We start from the raw sequence: 21,769 nt of genomic DNA, 5'->3' as shown, positions 1-21,769 counted from the left end.
TAATATCACATGCAAGTAAAATCTTGAAGATACTTCAAAAACAGTTGCAGCAATATATTGACAGAGAACTTCCAGAAATGTAAGTCAGATTCAGAAGAGGATGTGGAACGTGGGTTATCATTGCTGATGTCAGATGGATCTTGGCTCAAAGCAAAAAATACCAGAATGATGTTTACTTGTGTTTTATTGACTATGCAAGAGCATTTGATTGTGTATCATAACAAATTGAGAAGAATGGGAATTCCAGAATAATTGATTATGTATTGATCACAATTGAAAAAAAAAAAACTATACAAAAAATTCATAGTAGTACTATTCTTATTAGCCAAAAAGTAGAAAACACCTCAAATAAGTGTTCATCAACTGATGAATGGATTAAACAAAATAGGATATATCCTATATCTGCACAATGGAGTATTATTCGGCAATTAAAAAAAGAACAAAGAACCGATACATGCTACAAAATGGATAAACCTTGAAAAGATTATACTAATGAAAGAAACCAATCACAAAAGACCGGAAATTGTGTAAAATGTCCAGAATAGGAAAATCCATGGAGACAAAAATTAGATTAGTGGTTGCCTAAAGCTGGGAGCTCTGGTGGCGTAGTGCCTAAGGCATTTGACTGCTAACCAGCCACTCCTCAGAAGGAAGACTGGGCAATCTACTTCCGTAGAGATACCGACTTAGAAACCCAAGGAGGGGTGAGGAGGGGTCTTTATGAGTCAGAAACACACTCAGTGGCAGTGAGTTTGGTTTGTTTTTGGTAAAACTGAGAGGTGAAGTAAACCCACTGCCACTGAATCAACTCTGATTCATAATGACCCTACAGGGAAGAGAAGAATTGCCCCATAGGGTTTCCAAGGCTATAATCCTTGGTAGCATTTAACAGCTGATGGGTTTGAATGGCTGGCCTTTTGGTTAGCAGACAAGTGCTTAACCACTTGTATGACCAGGGCTCCTTAGGGAGGTGAAGGAAGAAAAGAATAATTGGGAAAGACTGCTAATGGCTACTTAATTTCTTTTGGAGATGTTGAAATGTTCTAAGAGTAAGACTGTGATGATCATTGCATAACTCTGTGAATATATTAAAAACCACTGAACTGTACATTTTAAAAAGGAGCTCTGGTGGCACAGTGGTCAGAGCATTTGACTGCTAAATAAAAGGTCAGTGGTCAAATCCACCAGCTGCTCTGTGGTGAAAGATGAGGCAGTCTACTTCTGTAAAGATTCACAGCCTTAGAAACCCTATGGGGCAGTTCTACTCTGTCCTATAATGTCACTATGAGTTGGAATCAACTCGATGACAGTGAGTTGGGTTGGGTTTGGTACATTTTAACGGGTTAATTTAATGGTATTTGAAATACACCTCAATAAAGCTATTTAACAAAACAAAACCAATGTATGACTCCCTAATCTGTAGTGTTTACATGATTAGGTGCTACAGGATAATAAAGAACCAGAAAATGATTGCCTAACAGTTAAGATAGCAGTTAGCCTCAAGGTTATGACTGGAAAGAGAAACATAGGGGGCTGCTAACAGTGTTTCAGTTCTTGACCTGGGTAGTGACTCAATTTCACATGTAAATAATTCATTAAGCTGTACACTTGTTTCATGCAGTTTGATAATGTTATATTAGACAATTTTAAAAGGTTAAAAAAATTAAAAAGTACTAGAAAAACTACGATATTTTAAAATGCTTAAGAAAGAAATTTTAAAGGAATACAATGACACAGCTGATAAAAACTTAAGCCATAAAAAAGCGATAACTCTCAACACTAGCTAGGGTCTCAGGAGATGGGTACTGTCACATGATGTAAATCATAATGTTAACTGGAGGACTGCTTGGCAACATGTATGCTTGTTATAATATCACTTGCGATAAAAATCAAAAATAGGGCATTGGTATCTGGAATATGGTTCATCCATCTATATATCCACTGAATTCTATGTAACAATATTTAATGACATTAAAAGATTTCAGGATGTATTACATTAAAAGACACATTAAAAACATTATAACCTATAATAAATTATTCAATATGTTTAATGTAAAATATTTATTAAACATTCAATATATTTGATCTTTTAGAAACATATAAAAGAGATAATGTGGAAATTATAGACCAAAAAGTTAATAATGATTTTCATTGTGGGAGAAGAGGTAGGTAACATTGTGGGAGAAGAGGTAGGTAACATTGTGGGTGATTTTTATTTTCTTTTTGCTTAATCTGTATTTTCTAATTTTTCCATAACAAGAAATAACACTACTTTTTAAAAGAAATCAATAGTTGAAAGTATGTACCCTTGGTATAATATGAAGAAAATGACATTTAACCTCTACAGTCTTCCTCCCCAAAAACCATAACCCTAGACTAATCATGAGTTCAAACTAAAACCAAACTCACTGCCATCGAGTTGGATCCGACTGATAGCAACTCCTCCTTGGGTTTCCGAGGCAGTATCACTACAGAAGTAGATTGCCCAACCTTCCTTTAGAGGAGTGGTTGGTGGGTTTGAACTGCCAGCCTTCTGATTAGCAGTCAAGTGCCTTAGGCACTATGCTACCAGAGCTCAGACAAATTCTAACAGAAGGAGTGCCTTCCAATAAAGTATCCTACAAAATACTTGACCAGGACTCTCAAAACTAGAAAGGTCCTCAAAAACAAGGGAAGTCAAGAGGAGCCTAAGGAGACATGACAACTACCCTGGAAAGGATCCCGGAACAGAAAAAGGCATTAGGCACAAACTAAGGAAATTTGAATAAACTATGGACTTCCATTAATAATATATTAATATGGGTTTATTAAATGTAACATATGTACCATTCTGATTTAAGATGTTAATGGGGAAAATGGGTGCAGAATATGTGGGAACTCCCTATACTATCTTCTCAATTTTCCTGTAAACCTAAAACTGTTAAAAAAAAAACTACAAAACCCACCACCATCAAGTTGATTCCAACTCACAGCAACTTTATAGGACAGAGTAGAACTGCACCATAGGGTTTCCAAGGTTATAAATCTTCACAGAAGCAGACTGCCTCATGTCTCTCCTGCAAAGCAGCTGTTGGACTCGAACCACCAACCTTTTGGTTAGCAGCTAAATGCCTGAGGCACTGCATCACCAGAGTTCCTTTTCAAAAAACTACAGTCTATTTAAAAATAAAAACAATCTCTGAGTTAGAATTTTTACTGTTCTTCAGTTTTAGATCATTCCTTATGAAGTATGTTAGGATATATAATATATATAGTATGTATGGGTGTGTGTGTGTCTATGTGTATATATATAAGTATATACAGATATATAAAGAAGAGAATAAATGAGATGTACAGATATTAGGTAGGTTTATTTTTAATGTTATAAAAGGAGCTCCTTATAATATGCTCCACATTTAGTGATATATCTAACTTTTGTACATGTAATATATGTAGTGCAACTATGTCTGAATACACAGAGTTCAACTATTTAAACCACTTCTATTCATTTAAGAAATCTAAAGAACAATGCACCGTCCCATATAGTGTGAGATGTGGTAAATCAATTTTAAGTAGAATACTCATTTTGTTAACAAATTATATACCCTAATTTCTTTTCTTACTGAATGCTAATTACTGAAATAGCACATCCTGTACTCCTATAGGGAGCCAAGTCAGAGAGCAGAAAAAGTCCTTGCTAAAATAATTTTCTCTTCTTTCCTCAAAAGGGAAAAAGCCAGTGGTGGTGACCAGGCATAATGTTCACTACTGAGCCCTGTGGAAGTCAGCTTCCCTAAAGCCAAATAAACTGTAGTCCCTTATGAAGCCTGCTGAGAAGACCAAAGGGAAAAAGGCATTCCACTTGTTAAATGTTTATTATTTGAGCTTAGCAGCCAACTATAATAAGAGAGAGAGGAAGCTGTCTGCAAGCTGCATACAGATCTAGCTACTCAAATTCTATGAATGTAAAATAGAACATTGAGCCTAAGCCCTTATAATTTACTAGGGGGTAGCTTAAGGGAGGTGGTAGTTGGTAATATAAGCTTGGAGCCACTAACATCTGGGTCAGTGATTTGAAAGCAGCTCAAGTCAACAAAGAACAAAAATTTTCAACACTAGGAAAACTACTGTATCCTCTTATTCTAAGAATTACAGTCTACCAGAAAGGTACAAATCTTTTCTCTCCTATGTCTCCTTTACATTTGATCTGAGAATAAAATTTTTTAGTTTTCCTCAAAGCAGAATTATCATCTCTTAGAATGCTAGTGGGTAAAAAACTAAACACTTCCTTCCCTTATTCTGTATTTAATTGGATGTCTTCTCACTGGACCTCACCGACTACCCATCTTGTACTTTTATTCTATAGTTGTTCTCCACTCTTTCAGCTGAATGTGTCTGACATTCCTTTTACTACAACAACAATGTGCTATTACAAGGTTGGAGCTCTGGCAGTGCAGTGCCTAAAGCATGTGACTGCTAACTAGCAGGTTGGTGGCTCAAACCCAACAGCCGCTCTGTGGAAGGAAGATGGGGCAAATCTACTTCCATAAAGACTGACCGTCTCAAAAATGCAATAGGGGTCACTGTGAGTTGAAATTGACTCAATAGCAGTGAGCTTGATTTTTTCTTGGTATCACAGCTTTAATTAATTTCTATAGGATTTTGGCTATAATGCTAAGTAAACAGAAGGGGCAAAATTAGCAGAATATATTTTAATAGACATGGTGAAGTCAGTCAATCTATTTGAAAAAATAAATATATATATAGTAAATGTAATACCTACCCAATTCTCAGGCTGATTATAGAACAAACTAAAACAAAGTAATAATGGAGGGGGAAAAAAATCTCTTTTGGGGCACAAATGAAATCTTTAATCCTCAAAAGTAACAGGCATAGAAAGAATAAGATTAAAGGCAAAAAGCTTTCACTTTCACATAAATATGAACAAGCAGAAAACAGGGCCTGGCATAAGCAATTCTAGAGTTCAAATACCAGTTATGCCACTAATTGTCTGTTTTCTTGGACAAAGGAGTTCACCGCTCTGAGCTCCAGTTTTCCCAGCTATAAAACGGATAATAATAGATCCTACCTTTCTAACGGTTGGGATGAAGATCAAGAATTTTTTATAAAGTATGTGTTGAATTAAAAGTGGATTAATATAAAATCTGATCAATGATATAATAATAGCTATCATTTATTCAATACCTAGTATGTGCCAGGACATATCTCACCTCACTGTTCTTAAAAAAGAATCACACTATTACAATATATAACTTCTAAAATCTAGATGGACACATAATGTTGAATGTAAAACAAGCTCTTAAAATAAAAAATTAATAATAAATAAATAAAAATCTACTGTAGAAAGAAATCGACACCACAAAAAAAGTACATAACAAAAATGACAGCAACAAATTCATATTTGCCAATAATTACATATCTCCTAGCACTGGAAGCGAAGAAGAATGCAAAAAAAAAAAAACAAACAAGGGCATTTGGAAGCAATTAGCCCTAGGACACGATGGCCCTTGAGACCAGAAGAACTAGATGGTACCTGGCTACCAATGCCAACCACTCAGGAAGGGATCAAATCTGGAGATCCTGGATAGAGTGGGAGGGAAAACATGGAACAAAATCCAAAAACTCAATAATGATCAGAATTACTGGTCAGGTGAAATCTGGTGAGACCCCCAATACTACGGCCCTAGGATACATTATGCACCTGGAATAAAACGTACCCCCCAGGGGCTGGCTCTCAGCCCAAAAGTTAACAAGATGTACACGCAGACCACTCAATCCAGGATGACGTACCCACATATTCTATGGTAATACATCCCTTAGAGCAATAGACCATGGGATACCAGAGGACCAACATTCAAACTGAGGAAATGCAGGAAAAACAGGAGTACATAAATATAAGGGGCACAGGCGGAGGGTTACAGGGTAGGGATGGGAGGAGACTGGGTTAGGGTTGGACATGGTAAATGGGGAATGAAACTAAATGTACATGTACCGTTGAATGTAAAACAAGCTCTTAAAATAAAATAAAATCTGTAGAAAGAAATCAACACCACAAAAAAGCACATAACAAAAATGACAGCAACAAATTCATATTTGCCAATAATTACATATCTGGCAAGGGACTTATCTCTAAGATTTATAGAAAACTCCAACACCTCAACACCAAAGGAATTAACAATCCAATTGAAAAATGAGCAGAAGACATGAATAGACACTTCACCAAGGAGGATATTCAGGTGGCTAGCTAATAATACATGAAGAGACGCCACAATCATTGGCCATCAGAGAGATGCAAATCAAAAAATGAGATATCATCTCACCCCAGCACTGATGGCAAGGTTCAACAAGGCAGAAAATAACAAATGCTGGGGGGGATGTGGAGAGATTGGGACTCTTATACACTGCTGGTGGGACTGTGAAGTGATACAAGCACTGTGGAAAGCAATATGGTGATTCCTTAGAAAGCTAGAATTGCAGATACCATTTGACCCAGCAATCCCATTACTAGGTATATATTCTAGAGAGATGAAAGCCAGGACAGGAACAGATACATCCACATTCATGTTCATCGCAGCACTATTTACATTAGCAAAAAGATGGGAACAACCTACGTGCCCATCAGCGGAAGAGTGGATGACCAAACTATGGTGCATACACATACTGGAATGTTATGCAGTACTAAAGAATAATGTAGAGTCTGTAAAACACCGCATAATATGGATGAACTTGGAGAACCTTATGCAGAGTGAAATAAGTCAATCACAGAAGGAGAAATATAGTATTAGTTCGTTGTTGTGGAGGGTCAAGGAAAGGTTTATATATGGAGGGAAACTTTCTTTGTTGGTTGCCAGGGGTGGGAGGGGTGGGGAGGGAACACTGGAAAAAAAAAAATGCATTGACCCATGTCACTTTAGTTTTGTGTATTTCACCGTACATAAATTATATTTCAATAAAATGCATTTTAAAAAAATAAATAATAATAATAAAAAAATCTACTGTAGAGCAAACTCTTCAGGAGATTCACATATTTGTATTTAGTTATATGATACCTGAAGCACAAAGGGTAGTAAATCCTTCCTTTGTATATCAAGTCTACACTTAACTTCAAATGCTCAGTTGCTTACAAGTATGTCTTCCTATCCCCAAACAAAACATAAATCTCCTGTGGGGAGGGATGGCTTCCATCTCATCTCTGTACTGTGTATTCCCAGAGGCTGGCATAGCACCTCCCACGAAGCAAGTGCTTCCAAAAGCCACAGCCTCTCATTCATCCATTCATTCATCCAGTTTAATGATACAATGTGTTTTTTTCCACTAGCAGCACTCTGCGAACACTGAAGCACCCATTCCCATAAGACTGCTAAAATATCTGAATTCAGTAGCGGTACAAAAGGCAGGGAGTCCCTGGGTGAGGCAAACAGTTAAAGGCTTCATTACTAGTCAAGAGGTGAAGCACCCCAGAAGACCTGCATTGTGATCAGCAGCAACTAATAGCAACAACAAAAGACAGAATCCCTTTTTTAAAAGTAAGGGCATAGTAAGCTTCCCAGGAAAAATTAATGTTTACATTCTTATATACCATTAACAAATGCAAGGTATCTGCTTGCAACCCATTATGTTAGCATAAAAATAATAGGCCCTCACTGTAACAGTTAATACAGATAATCTGTTTTCAAATTAACTTTTTATATTTTAACTAAACCATTTTTAATGAAACTGATGTACATATTTGATGTTGGAGACGTTAGTATAACACCACTATTTGAGGTTTCTATTCATTTTGATTCCAGATATTTATATTTCATTAAAAATTACTAAAACATATTACATTGTCCTATATTCAAACACTTCTGCTCACTTCATTTCATGCCTGCTGCCACCTGTTTACCAGACATCGTTAGTAATCATTAATGTAGGGTCGTCTACAATAAACTAGTCCCTCAATACCTGTTAATTTTGGATTTTTTCCAGTTGACTTTTTTAATACCCAAATCCACATATGATTCAGTGAGTTCTATATTTAATTCTCCTTCTGAGTCACTCGGAAGTATTCCTAGTTTTGCAGCAGATTCATAGAGAGAAATTTCATTTTTCAGTTCTGTTAATTCTTCCTAAAACACAAAAATATTGAAAATTATTTTCCTGTCTCTACATATAAAGTAGTAGCTCTGGTAGCATAGTGCCTAAGGCACTTGACTGCTAACCAGGAGGCTGGCGGTTCAAATCCACCAGCCACTCCTCAGAAGGAAGGTTGGGCAATCTACTTCCGTAATGATACTGCCTTGGCAACTCAAGGAGGGGTCGCTATGAGTAGGGTGCGACTCGATGGCATATAACAACAACAACAACATATATAAACAACAACATATATAAAGTATATATAAAGTAACCAATCATTTTATCCATGCTTCAAAATTTGTTTTAGTGATCAACAGGAGGCAAAAGCTTCTTCAAATACATTATTAGCATATATTATCATTTATTTATAATTCTCCATGATGGCCTATATGTGGTAAATACTTTTAACCAAAGCCGTTGGGTTTCATTAATAGATATACTGTGCTACTGGTAGAACCAAATGTAGCAAATGGATCAGAGGTAAACATGCACACAACAAAATAACACAAATGTAAAAGAAAAGGAAAAAATTGCTATAATTAGCAAAAGTGACCCAGAAACCCAGTTATAAGAGCAGCTAAAACCAAGATCATCACCAAGGGCAGTTTGGCCTTTAGGCCAAAAAATTGCATCTAAACTACATATACATTTTTCACTTGTTTTAATTTTTCTGTATGTAGACACAGCAACTAGTGTGACTAGCATGTAGCAAGTTTTTAAGCAAAGTAAATTAATTAATCAATTAGCAAGCAAGTAGTTAACCTGACATCTCCCTCTCTTACATTTTGTCCACCATGAAAAGCATCCATTGAGGTGAGATGCTGATTGATGGCAGTCCTTACTGGCTTATTAGAGGACAAAGCAAACTGGCATGCCAAGAACATGTACTTTAACCTGCCAGTGGTAGAAAGGCAAAATACCTCTTTCCAGTATTACACGGAAAATCAAAGTAGCACTGCAGGAGAATGTGAAAGAAGTGAATGATGCTGTTCTGCTAAACTGAATGTTTTACACCCTTATAAATAAGTTCATCTCCGGGACACTCCCATAGATGAAAGAACACGCCATGTGAAGGAGATGGCAGGGTTCTGCAGTTAGACAGACCTAAGCTTGGTCACCTAACTGTGTGGAGAAGAAAGAGAAACATGTGGTCCAGAAAAATGGTATCATCATTGCCTAATTTAATTACCCACAGGGTCTCTTTTAAGTGGCAACACTCACCTGAAAAGCCTTGTTCATGTTTTCACTCATCGTGTATGCCTTTTGTGCCTGCTGTAACTGTAGCCGTAGTTGAGCCACCTCTTGTACTGAGCCTATGGGGGAAAGCATCATAGGATACACTGAATGTAAAAGGACAAAGTACCTATGATCATAGAAAAACTTGAATACACTGAGATACAGAAAGTAGAGTTCTGCTTAGATCACCACCATCTTTTTAGGCACATAAAGATATATAGCCAGCAGGACCTAGATGTCTAGATCTCGTCCAGACACTTCCAGGATCTGGCATGGCTTCCCTGTATGCCCATGCAACACTGGAGACATTGGCTAGTGTGACTATGCCATGAACCAATCGGCCATATCAACAGACTGTAACAATCCAGAAGTCCTTCAGCAGAAGCTTAACGTTCCAACTCTTAGAAAATAAAGAAAAAATTCTTGTGAATTCATTTCTACTTTTTCAATCAGAAAACTACATTATGCTGCCTTCAGTTGCTTTCTAAATGCTTTCATTACCACAACTCCAACCTCCACATGTGAAAGATGAATATGAGCATTGTGCTTCTGAAACTTTGGAGACCTTAAATTTTAAATGTACTAGGGGAGGTTTCCATTCAAAAGAGACTTTATTACGTTTCCTCAAAAGAAAATGACCATCTCATGACCATCTGGGAAATGGTTAAGCAACATATTGATGGCATATTATGCAACTAAATAAAGTCATATTTTCAAAGTCATTAATGGCAAGGAAAAATGCTCACCAAACACCATCATGTGGGGAAAAAAGGGTTCAAAACTAAATAGGAGAAAAAACAAGTAAACACACTAAACCAGCATTAAACCTAATTTACTAGGTGGGAACTCTGGTGGTGTAGTGCCTAAGGCATTTGACTGCTAACCAGAAGGCTGGTGGTTCAAACCCACTAGCCGCTCCTCAGAAGGAAGGTTTGGCAATCTACTTCCATAGAGATATCACCTTGGAAACCCAAGGAGGGGTCACTATGAGTCGAATCGACTCCACGGCAGTCAGTTTGGTTTAATTTGCTATGTAAATTTTCAAAAAAAACACAATAAAATATATATGTATTTTAAATGTATACATGATTTGAGTGTCAAAGGTTATAAATTTCTAATCTTCTGCTGGACTACCTGAGGAAGTGGAATATAAGAAAGTTGTGAAAGGAAGTGCTTTCCCTATTACATTTATTATTTGTAATAATTTTACATGTTTACCTTTAAAGTTTCTCTGTTGTTATTGACACTCTTTCGGTATTGTGACACCATTCTTCTTGAAAGAAAAACTCAATGGTAATAAAATTGAACTTACCACTAAGTACCAAAAAAAAAAAAAAAAAACTAAACAGAGAGCAGGGAGCTAAACAGTGTGGTGCAAATTTTGTCACCTCCTCAGCCACAAAACCTACATACTCACATATTTAGGCAGTCCCTGACTTTAGTACTTTCAACTTTTGAAGGACCCACTCTTTCATACATTGTAATGACATTCTTTCATATGCCAAAGGCATGATCATATGCCATATGACTATCATATTTCAGTTAATGAAAACCCATTGAGCTCTCTTCACAGGGAAAGCTATTCATCAGCAAACAGCGTAGTTATGTCTGTACAGTAACGTTGGTGCAAACAGTTGATTATTCTATTGTCTTTTATTCTAATACCCTTTTATAAAAATTAATAAGAAATAAAAATGCTGTTAAATCTAATAATAGGAAGAGTAAGTCACAAACTTAATACCATGGAGAACATACAAGAAATCTGAAGCATGCCAAAAATGTAACTCTCTTGCCTCAGCTGAACACAATGGATTTAGGCCAGTTAATTGGCTCTACCAATTTTTTTCCCAGAGGGGAAAAAAGTAAACAATTTATATAAAAAGGGTAGAAATGTATCATCAAAGTTTGGGTCTAAAAAAGTAAAATACAATGGAATTTCATAATCATTTTCAGCTCTCAGGGATATAACTTACCTTATAATGTACACTTTATTGTTCAATTTTTGTACATACAGCTTTTGTATGTTTTCAGAACTGTGCTGTGTACAAAAGCAAGAATTGTCTATGTATGTGTATTTATTTCTTTTGAAAGAAATATACCCAAATGTTAAAGTTATCCCTGGATAGTAGGATTATTAGTTATTTTTATTTTTCACTTTATACTTGTTTATGTTTTCCAAATTATGTAATGAAAATGTAATACCATTATAAATATAAATTAAAAAAAAAAAAAAAACTAGTTACCAATTATTTTTTCTGTCCCTTTGACATGTTAGTGATCTTATATACTTTCTGCATATTATGCTGATGAAAGCAAGCCCAACCAGATACCTACCTGACTGCAACAAGCTGGCACATTGCTTTTGACTCTCCTCTAGACTTCTTGTTAACCTGTTAATGATCTCAGTCTTTTCTAATTTGTTTGTTTCTTGATTCCTTTCCAGTTGTTTTATGTGATCTTTCAAATGAGAGCAAGTATCTTCCTAAACAGAAAAGTGTCCAAGAAATCATTTTAATTTTCAGCTATTAAATATGAAATTAAAAGGTATGAGTCATAATTAGATTTTATGTCAAATATTAAACAGTCAAATGGCAGCATTTGACCTTAGGTGAGTCTCATCAGTTTCTCAGTGTATTTCTTCTTTTGTTAAGTATGCTAAGAAAGGCTGAATTAGATGATTTCTAAAGTCCCTTTCTGCTCTACATTCACAAGATGCTGTCATTCTGAAATTAGATTGTATTCAAGCCAAAGGAAATTTATACATCCTCATTTCCATTTTATACTGTTACTTTAAGTATGTTGTTGTTGTTAAGTGCTGTCAAGTCAATTCCAACTCACAGCAACCCTATGTACAACAGAATGAAAACACTGCCCAGTCCTGCACCATCCTCTCAATTCTTGCTATGCTGGAACCCATCATTGCAGCCACTGGTTGGTGGGTTCAAACTGTAGACCTTTCACTTAGAAGCTGAGTACTCACCAGATGGGAATACACAGGAATTACATTGACTACATCTGTGGAAAGAGATGATGAGAAACTCATTATCATCAGTCAGAAAAATGCCAAGGGCTGTCTGTGGAACAGACGAACAATTGCCCATATACAAGTTCAAGTTGAAGCTGAACAAAATTAAAGCTAGTTCACAAAAGCCAAAATACAACCTTGACTATATCCCACTGATTTAGAGACCATCTGAAGAAAAGATCTGATCCATTAAACACCAATGATGGAAGACAAGATGAGCTGTGGGAACATCAGGAACATCATACGTGAAGAAAGCAAAAGATCATTAAAAAGACAGGAAAGGAAGAAAATACCAAAATGGATGTCAGAAGAGACTCTGAAACTTGCTCTTGAATGAAGAGTAGCTAAAGTGAATGGAAGAAAAGATGAAGTAAAAGAGGCGGACAGAAGATTTCAAGGGGAGGCTCAAGAAGACAAAGTGAAGTATTACAGTGAAATGTGCAAAGACCTGGAGTTAGAAAACCAAAAGGGAGGAACACACTCAGCATTTCTCAAGATGAAGGAAATGAAGAAAAAATTTAAGTCTCAAATTACAATATTGAAGGATTCTATGGGCAAAATATTGAATGATGCAAGAAGCATCAAAAGGAAATGGAAGAAACACACAGAGTCACTGTACCAAAAGAATTGGCCAATGTTCAACCACTTCAGGCAGTAGCATATGATCAAGAACCAATGGTACTGAAGGAGGAAGTCCAACCTGCACTGAACAAACTGCAAAAAGCAAGGCTCCAGGAAGTGACTGGAATACCCAGTGAGATGTTTCAACAAATGGATACACTTTAAAAGTATGTATACATATTTAGGCAGACCACTTTGAATCTTGGAATTTGTGCCCTAAAACAAGGCTATAGATAAACACACAAAACTCACTCTATACTGATCAGTCAAAAGCTCATTCTATTCTGAGCAGCTAAAAGTAATCTTTCCCTCCTTTGAACTTTTTTTTAAATCTTTTATCTGTTTCTCTTTTTATCTTGTACATCTTATTTCTCTTAGTAGTCTCCTTGAAGGTACCTATGCAGTGCCTTAAACATAGCAAGTGTCCTAAAAAATACCTGAATAATGAATTATAAAAACAGGTAAGATAATATATATGTGTGTGTGTATCTATGGAGAGACACAGAAAATATAGAATATATTTATATAACATCTTTCATTCTGAAAATGTATTTGGGAATAATGAGCCATGGCAGTCCTCAAGTTCAGGTAGAAGAGGGCTCATAAAATTCATTACCTCTCCTTCAAACAAGGCTTGCAGGCTGAACCCCAGGCAAATGATACAGCATGAGAGAGGCAGAAGAGTGAATTAAGTTAACTGACTGAAGTTACTTGGAAAAGTCTGAAGAAAATAAATAGTAAGGGGAATATTAAGCAAGAACTTGAAGCAAGGAGCAGGATCTGGCCCTGATTCATGAGATAACCTAAAGCTCAATAAAGCCTTAAACATACTAACACAAAAGCTCCCTTAGAGCAGAGGAAAGAGACTCTTAAGTCTACCACTTCACTTTGAAAATTCATGTGAATTTTGTATTCTATTTCATAATGTGTGGTACAGTGGTTAAGAGCTCAGCTGCTAACCAAAAGGTCGACGGTTCGAACCCACTAACCACTACACAAGAGAAGGATGAGGCACTCTGCATATGTAAAGATTTACAGCCTTGGAAACCCTATGAGGCAGTCTTACTCTGTCCAATAGGATCACTATGACTAGGAATCAACTCAAAGGCAACTGGTTTTCTTTTGTTTCTTTGGGTATTTCATAATATAGCTGTGTTTGCTTTAAATTTTTTTCTCCCACATTTTTTAGCAAAATGAAGCTTCTGGAAACTGGTTCATGTTTATTCAGCCCTGTAAACCTTTTGGCACACTGCTGTGGAGTCCCAGGCCAGCTTGAGAAACATGGCTCTAAGATGCCAAAGTAGTACGGCAAACACAATGAATGAGCTAATATTAATGACAGTATGAATGTGTGTGCGAGAATGGGTGAGGAGACAACCAACGTTTATGTGCTGGGGAGGTCAGAACAGTTTTCACAAGAGGCAAGGAACTGGCCAAAAGCTTAAAGAAAACAAGGTAGATATGACATTGTAAAGAAAGTAAAGACAGGACTCGCAAAGAATTTGACTATATTCAACAATCAATTAAACCATGGTGTTTCCTGTTGACAAATTCAGAGACTCATAAAACTGTTCAGTTTTAATACTGGAAAAAAAAAAAAAGTTGAGGTGTTCCATGACTAGTTTGAATAAGAACACAGCTCAAGACTAAGAAGGGCTAACATATTTTTTGACTGAACAAAGTAAGTGTGATGATACAGAGGTGATAGCTGAATCTGTGGGAGCAAAGGGAATTGAATAGGGTTCTGGTGCATAAAAAAAGTGAACATTAGACCACACACTGACATCTGTCTTACTGTAAGAGTCTCTCAGCCAGCAGGAAGTGTTCAAAGTGGTACCTTTAAATACAGCATTAAAGGAAAAAAAAAAAATTATATATATACACACACACACACACACACATACATATATATATCAAGTGAAGGTCTTAATGTACAAACTAAGGTCTACGAGGAAAGTAAAAGGTAACTGCTTTCACCAAAAGCTGAAGATTTAAAAAAGACCAGAGTGAGGAAAGGTTGTTACACCATCACGAGATAATCAGAGCTCTAAATATCACGTCTATGAATGGGAGAAGGTAGAAGACACTTTGGAGGAGAGAACACATGAAAAGGATTGCTATTACAAAGTTCTGTCATCAGGGGAACACTATGAGCTCTAAGAAGCCTGTATTCCCATCTTCTCTGTCACATTGAAAACCCCAGAGGAACTTAACCCAAAGGGAAAGAACTGATAGACTATGTTATGAGTGTGCATATTCTTTTCCATCCAGAAAATCTGATGACTTCAAGAAAGCACTAAAGTTATGGCATCATTTTATAAGCCATATATTTCACATAATACACAAGTTACAAAGATACTGAGAAAAAAATAAGTCCAGCTGAATCATGGAATACTCCTCCTCCCATAGTTCCTGTGTTGAATTTTGTCTCTCAAAATATAATTAAACATAAATAAAGTTTGTTTACATCCTTACACTTAGCTTGGTTTGCTGAACAGAGAAAATAATGATTAGTCTACAATGTAGTTATAGTCCTTCCCTACCAAAAACAACTTCATAAATGATTTCCAACCTTCTGTAAAGGGAGACATGAGAGTCTTGGGATATCTATAAACTCATAGATCTCCTCCAAAAAACTGCATATACTCACATGCAAAATAAAATTATGCTCACAATTTGAGGCAATCCATGGACTCCCTGGTGACACCAGGTTAAGAGTCTGTATTACCAGCAAAGTTTTCTACGTGTCAACATCTACTCTGTTCACTATGTACATACAATACACATGTACACAACTGTGTGTGACCACATGACAGCCACTCAGAACCTGGATACTGGCAACTTTATTCAGGTTCATCTGGGTAAATTACTCAGTTATTGCTACTATTTTCCAAGAGTTGCTTCACTTTTCTCTGTAACCTGTGAAGTGGAGTGTACTGGGAAAAGATTTACCTGAAAGGGAAACATTTTGCACCTCTTCAATAACATTTGTAAAGAAAAAGAGATCAAAAGGCAAAATACAGTATATATGTATATGCATGGTTATCAATAATGTAAGAAAATGTAGAATAACCCTATCTGTTCAGAACACACTCATGCACTTTACTAATTGCAGGCAGGTATCTCCCTAGCTCTTGGTCGATTTTATATCACCTTCCCAATCACGAATCTCAGTTTGGATTCTGAGATAGTATGAATTGAAGCTAGTTACCTTGACTTTTAATTAAAATTAGTGCTGAGCCAATTAACAGCAAATTGACAGCATGAAAGATAAACCATGGAAAACATTCCCAGAAAGAACAAACCATGAGCACTTTGGAATAAACCACCAATTTGCAAGTAACTATGCAGTTATAATGTAAGCATAGGCTAACATCAGTCCTCATAACTCTGTAGGCAAAACAAACAAACAAACAAAAAATCAGTCACAAAATAGTGGGAAAAGTCCTTAATCAAAAACTTTAACTTAATCTGAAGCCCAGTCAGTACAGAATTAAGACTGTGTTCTGTCTTCTGGTCCACAGTTCTTCCACTGAAGGTAGGGTAAGAATGGAGGATGGAGCAGGCACAAGGGTGGGTTCCTTCCAGCTCATCCCCTATGTAATTTTGTCTAAGTCAACAGTAAAAGGAGAGATTCTCAAATTAACTCAGCAGGGAAAAGCCACTAGACACCCTCTTCTCCAGTTATCCAAGGAGGTCCACTCTCCAAGTCCAACTAGCTTTAATGCTACCACCCACACACAGCCAAAATTAATAAAACTATAATCTTAAATTATATTTCCATTTAAATATTCTATAGACTTTTTAATAATTTGTCATGGCTCTCATTTTTCCCCCACCCTTATATACCCTCCACACTGATCCAAATTCACAATGGTTTTCTACTTAAATAGAATAAAAACATAATTAGGAAATATATCTGATTTTTTAAAAATAACATAAATTCCTATAAATGTAAAATAGTACACAAATAATTTGGGGATCCTCCATAATTCAAGTTTTTATTTGCTACAATCCCTTCAATTAATTAAAATAATGAAGAGTAGGTGATGTAACTTCTTCTTTTTTTTTTTTTTATATTAATTTTGCCTTTATTATGAGGTTGAATCATATAAAATTGCCAATAATGCAATCTTATATGGTTCTACCTAAGAGCATGGAAAAATTTAGAGTTAGCTATATAAATGAGAAATAACAGCCTAAATCAGCATAAATTTTAAATGTGCTAGGATTTTCCATACCCTCACATCTGATTTTTCTTTTCCTTTTTCCTTGGGTTAAACTAATTCTGAAATTATAGTAAGAAAAATACATTTTGAACAAAACCTAGGGTTTCAGAGCATAAGCAAACCCAGCACCTGACTCACCCTTAGCTTAAGAGATTTTATTTCCTTTTGGGCAAAAATAATAAAAGCTACCTATTACATATGCTCAAGCTTCAAGTCTAAATGATTTTAGATCAGAGTTTCTCCCCTACCTTATCAATTAACTACTTTCAAAATGACCTCTGCTCCTAAAACATTATTTCTAGATACTCTTTATTAGCAGGTTAATGACCAAATTCTGGGAGACCCAAGAAGTCCCTTCTACCAGTTAAGGTCCCAAGTTAACCTCTCAGGTTCAAGCTGGTTACCTGTACACTCATTCATTTCAGTCTAGATTTATTCCAGGGAAATGACCATCCATATACTATGAACAAAATACATAAATACTCTACAAATAAAAAAACAGTAACTTGAGCATTATGAAAGTACAGACCAATCCTTCCTCAAGGAAGGGAGGTGGGAAATTATGCCTTCAGGACATTTTAAGAGATCAAAAATTTTGACTTTTAAGTTTCAGGCACATACCAACACCTACTATAAAAACTCCTAAGATTTCTATGTGATGAACCACAAAATGTCAGTTACAAATAATAACCAGGTTTACTTGTTGCTAACAGTTGCTCATTTGAAATCATTCGAACCTGTTCTTGAAGTGCGGTAACTGTAGCATCCAAATTCTTCTGTAAGGACAACACTTGCTCTTCATACTTCTTTGTGAGACCCATAACGATGCTCTCGTGCTGCTCTCTAGCTCGATGAAGTGACTCAGAATGATGAAGGTCCAGCAGTTGCTGCTTCAGGCTTTCTAGAGCCATTTCAGTTGTTCGGGACTTCTTGATCATCTGGTAAACACATATACAGGATATCCATTTTATAGTACTTTGACCATGTGCTCTGTCTATGGCCTTTAACTTTCAGAACCAACATGCAAAATGAAGGTAGAGAAGAAGGGGTCTACCCATGGTGGCTCTAGTTCCCTAAGACTGCCCTAGCTGGGACCCACCAACCTGTGGGTTGCTGGAAACACACTATTCATTGAGAAAATGGATTTTGTAGTTACCCAGCGAGAATGAAAGATCTTGCGCAGCATGATGACAGTACGGGTCTCAGACCAGGAATCCACTGCTATTGTACTGAGCCCAGTGAGGTTTGCAACTGCCCAGTGAGCAAAGCGTGGGCAACCCAATTGTTAGGTCACAGAAAAATGACAACTGTCTTTCTGAAAGACTGATGAAACCTACCAATAGTACTTACTAAAGTTTTGTAAGCTACAGCTTGCTATGGTAGGCAGAATATTGCAACCCTTCCCAAAGATGGTCATGTCCTAATACCCAGAAACTGAATATGCCATGTCGTAGGACAAATGAGAATTAAGGTTGCAGGTGGAATTAAGATTGCTAATCAGCTAAGTCTTGAAATAAGGAAACCATCTTGGATTATCCAGGTGGGCCCAATGTAATCACAAACCAAAAAGACCAAACCCATAGCCATTGACTCCATTCGGACTCATAGTGACCCTATAGAACAGAGCAGAAATGCCCCATAGGGTTTCCAAGGCTATAAATCTTCATGGAAGGCAGACTGCCTCATCTTTCTCCCACAGAGCAGCTGGTGGGTTCGAACTATCAACCTTGGGTTCTTAAATGGGGAAGACCAAGACAGAAGAGTAAGAACCAGAAAGACTTGATCAGCCATTGTTAGTTGTTAAGACAAAAGCCAAGAAATGCATGCTGCCTCTACATACTGGAAAAGACAAGGAAAGAGATTCTTCTCTAGAGTCTCCAGAAAGGAATACAGCCCTACCGACACTTGGATTTTAGCCCATTGAGACCCATGTTGGGCTCTGATCTCCAGAACTGTAAAATAATAAATTTGTGTTGTTTTAAGTGGCTAAATTTATGGTAATCTGTTATAGGAGCAATTGTTGTTGTTGTTGTTATGTTCGGTCAAGTTGGCCCTGACTCATAGTGACCTCTCCTTGGGTTTCCAAGGCAGTATCACTACAGAAGTAGGATTGCCCAACTTTCCTTCTGAGGAGTCGCTGGTGGGTTTGAACCGCCAGCCTTCTGGTTAGCAGTCAAGTGCCTTAGGCACTATGCTACCAGAGCTCCCATAGGAGCAATAGGAAACTAATATAGTTGGTGATTCTATTGCCTTTACTTTGTTTTTGTACTTATACTACTCTATTTTTAAAATGCAATTGTAACTCATTAAAAGAAAACAAAATTGCAACTTTTTACTACCTAGAAACATATCATAAAGCTACAGCCATGATAGCATCAGAGTTGTTGTTCTTGCTGTTAGGTGCCCTTGAGTCAGCTAACTCAGTGACCCTATGTACAACAAAACCAAACACTGCCCAGTTCTGCACCATCTTCACAATCTATGCTTGAGCCCATCATTGCAGACACTATTCAATTCATCTCGTTCAGGGTCTTCCCCTTTTACGCTGACTCTCTACCAAGCAGGATATCCTTCTCCAGGGAATGGTCCCTTCTGACAACATGGCCAAAGTAGGTGAGATGAAGTCCAGCTACTCTGGTTTCCAAGAAACATTCCAGCTACACTTTTTCCAGGACAGATTTGTTGGTTCAAATCTGACAGCCCATGATGGTTTCAGTATTTTTTTGCCAACACTACAATTCAAAGGCATCAACTCTTCTTTGGTCTTTCTTAATCGCTGCCCAAACTTCACATGCATATTGTGTTGTTGTTGTTATGTGCCGTCAAGTCGGACCCGACTCATAGCGACCCCTCCTGGGGTTTTCGAGGCGGTATCACTACGGAAGTAGATTGTCCCATCTTGCTTCCGAGGAGTGGCTGGTGGGTTTGAACCACCAGCCTTCTGGTTAGCAGTCAAGTGCCTTAGGCACAATGCTACCAGAGCTCCCTCACATACATATAAGGTGACTGAAAATATGATGGCTTGGGTTAGGTGCACGTTAGTCTTCAAAGTAACATTTTTTCTCTTTAACACTTTAAAGAGGTCCTTTGAAGCAGATTTGCCCAGTGCAATATGACATCTGATTTCTTGACTGCTGCTTCCATTGGTGTTGACTATGGATTCAAGTAAAATGAAATACTTGACAACTTCAATCTTTTCTCCATTTATCATGACGCTTCATTGGGCCAGTTGTGAGGATTTTTGTTTTCTTTATGTTGAGGTGTAATCCATATTGAAGGCTGTAGTCTTTGATCTTCATCAGTAAGTGCTTTAAATCATCTTCACTTTCAGCAAACAAGGCTGTGTCATCTGCATATTTCAGGTTGTTAATGATTCCTGCTCTAATCCTGAAGCCATGTTCTTCTTCATATAGTTCAGCTTCTTGGATTATTTGCTCAAGCATACAGATGGAATAAGAATGGTAAAAGAATACAACCCTGACATACACCCTTCCTAATTTTATACCATGCACCCTTGTTCTATTCAAACAACAGCTTCTTAGTCTACATACAGGCTTCTCAAGAGCACAATTAAGTTTTCTGGAATTTCCTTTCTTTGCAATGCTATCCATAATTTGCTTTGATCCACACAGCTGAATGCCTTCAAATAGTCAGTAAAACACAGTTCATATTTTTTCTGGTATTTATTGCTTTTGGTCAAGATTCATCTGACATCAGCAATGATATTTCTCATTCCACTTCTTCTTCTGAATCCAGCTTGAATGTCTGGAAGTTCCTTGTCAATATACTGCTGCAACTCATTTTGAATTATCTTCAGCAAAATTTTACTTGTGTGTGATATTAATGATATTATTCAAAACTTTCCACATTCTGTTGGATCATCTTTCTTTGGAATGGGCATAAATATGGATCTCTTCCACTTGATTGGCCAGGTAGGTGTCTTCCAAATTTGTTGGCATAAATGAGTAGGCGCCTCCAGAACTGCATCCATTTGTTGAAACATCTCAAGCAGTATTTTGTCAATTTCTGAAGCCTTTTTTTTTTTTTTTTTAACCAATGCCTCCAGTGCATCTTGGACTTCTGTTTTCGGTGCCATTGGTTCTTGATCATATGCTACCTCCTGAAATAGTTGAACAGCAACCAGGTTTTTTGGTACCATGACTCTGTATATTCCTTCCATCTTCTTTTGATGCCTCCTGCATCATTCAATATTTTGCTCATAGACTCCTTCAATATTGTAACTCAAGATTTGAAATTTTTCTTCAGTTATTTCACCTGGAGAAATATCAAGCATATTCTTCCTTTTTGGTTTTCTAACTCCAGATCTTTGCACATTTCATTATAATAACTTATTTTTCTCAAGCAGCCTTTGAAATCTTCTGCTCAGCTCTTTCACTTAATCATTTCTTCCATTCACTTTAGCTGCTATCCATTCAAGAACAAGTTTCAGAGTCTCTTCTGACATCCATTTTGGACTTTTCTTCCTTTCCTGTCTTTTTAATGACCTTTTGCTTTCTTCATGGACGATGTTCTTTTTTTT

At 36.8% G+C, this 21,769-nt stretch overlaps 1 protein-coding gene across 1 annotated transcript in view; it reads right to left on the bottom strand.

Moving 5' to 3' along the window:
- Positions 1-21,769, bottom strand: part of CEP152 (centrosomal protein 152) — a 114,877-nt gene that overhangs the window by 63,788 nt on the left and 29,320 nt on the right. The window contains exons 8-11 of the mRNA XM_042783682.1: positions 17,967-18,167; positions 11,689-11,836; positions 9,340-9,431; positions 7,948-8,111 (exon numbers count right to left, since the gene is read on the bottom strand). Coding sequence (XP_042639616.1) covers positions 7,948-8,111; positions 9,340-9,431; positions 11,689-11,836; positions 17,967-18,167 — 605 coding nt within the window. The remainder of the gene's footprint in view (positions 1-7,947; positions 8,112-9,339; positions 9,432-11,688; positions 11,837-17,966; positions 18,168-21,769) is intronic.

Source organism: Orycteropus afer, unplaced genomic scaffold (genome assembly GCF_000298275.1).
Source record: "Orycteropus afer afer isolate SDZICR_OR568_19922 unplaced genomic scaffold, OryAfe1.0 scaffold00026, whole genome shotgun sequence".
Classification (NCBI taxonomy): Eukaryota; Metazoa; Chordata; class Mammalia; order Tubulidentata; family Orycteropodidae; genus Orycteropus; species Orycteropus afer.
This window is presented reverse-complemented; position numbering and strand designations above follow the sequence as displayed.